Below are 571 nucleotides of genomic sequence, written 5' to 3' on the forward strand. Positions count from 1 at the left end.
TTTCCTTTACATCTCAATCAACTGTGTTTGCCCATTACATTTATTTAAGCATTAATTGTATTTACTCTAATAAAACATTTGTTGCCCCTTCTTGATGTGATTGGCTCTGAAGCACTCATGTTTGTAAGTTACTCACTGGAGGGCTGCAGGATGTCGGACTCGGGGAACTCGTCGAAGTTGGACGTGTCGTCGATGCTCTTGATCTCGATGGGGATCGCGGCGGGTCTCTCTCTGCGAACGAGAAGCGAATCTTCGTCAGATCAGGAACTCACGATCAAACACGCGCGCTCTACTCAGTCAGACCTGATGTGATCATAGTCGACGCCCTCGAAGAAGCCGTTCCTCTTGATCTCGTCGACGCCGGCGGCTCCGATGCGATGGTCGGCCTCGCAGCAGAAGCGCAGGATCAGAGCTTTCGCTCGCTCCGAGATCGGCACCTCCGGAGGAAACACCAGCGTCTCCTTCCAACTCATCACCTTCTTATAGGTCTCCTGAGGAGTTTCTGAGCAGAACGGAGGGTAGCCTGCACACACACACACACACACACACACACACACGGAGACACACACAC

The 571-nt window shown here is 51.8% G+C and overlaps 1 protein-coding gene across 1 annotated transcript in view; it reads right to left on the reverse strand.

The window, feature by feature from the left end:
- Positions 1 to 146: 146 nt before the first annotated feature.
- Positions 147 to 571, reverse strand: part of LOC107579009 (serine/threonine-protein kinase 38-like) — a 5,351-nt gene continuing 4,926 nt past the window's right edge. Inside the window, exon 6 of the mRNA XM_016264902.1 lies at positions 147 to 523. Coding sequence (XP_016120388.1) covers positions 294 to 523 — 230 coding nt within the window. The 3' untranslated portion in view covers positions 147 to 293. The remainder of the gene's footprint in view (positions 524 to 571) is intronic.

The sequence above is a fragment of the Sinocyclocheilus grahami genome, unplaced genomic scaffold, assembly GCF_001515645.1.
Source record: "Sinocyclocheilus grahami isolate Dianchi unplaced genomic scaffold, SAMN03320097.WGS_v1.1 scaffold13512.1, whole genome shotgun sequence".
NCBI lineage: Eukaryota > Metazoa > Chordata > Actinopteri > Cypriniformes > Cyprinidae > Sinocyclocheilus > Sinocyclocheilus grahami.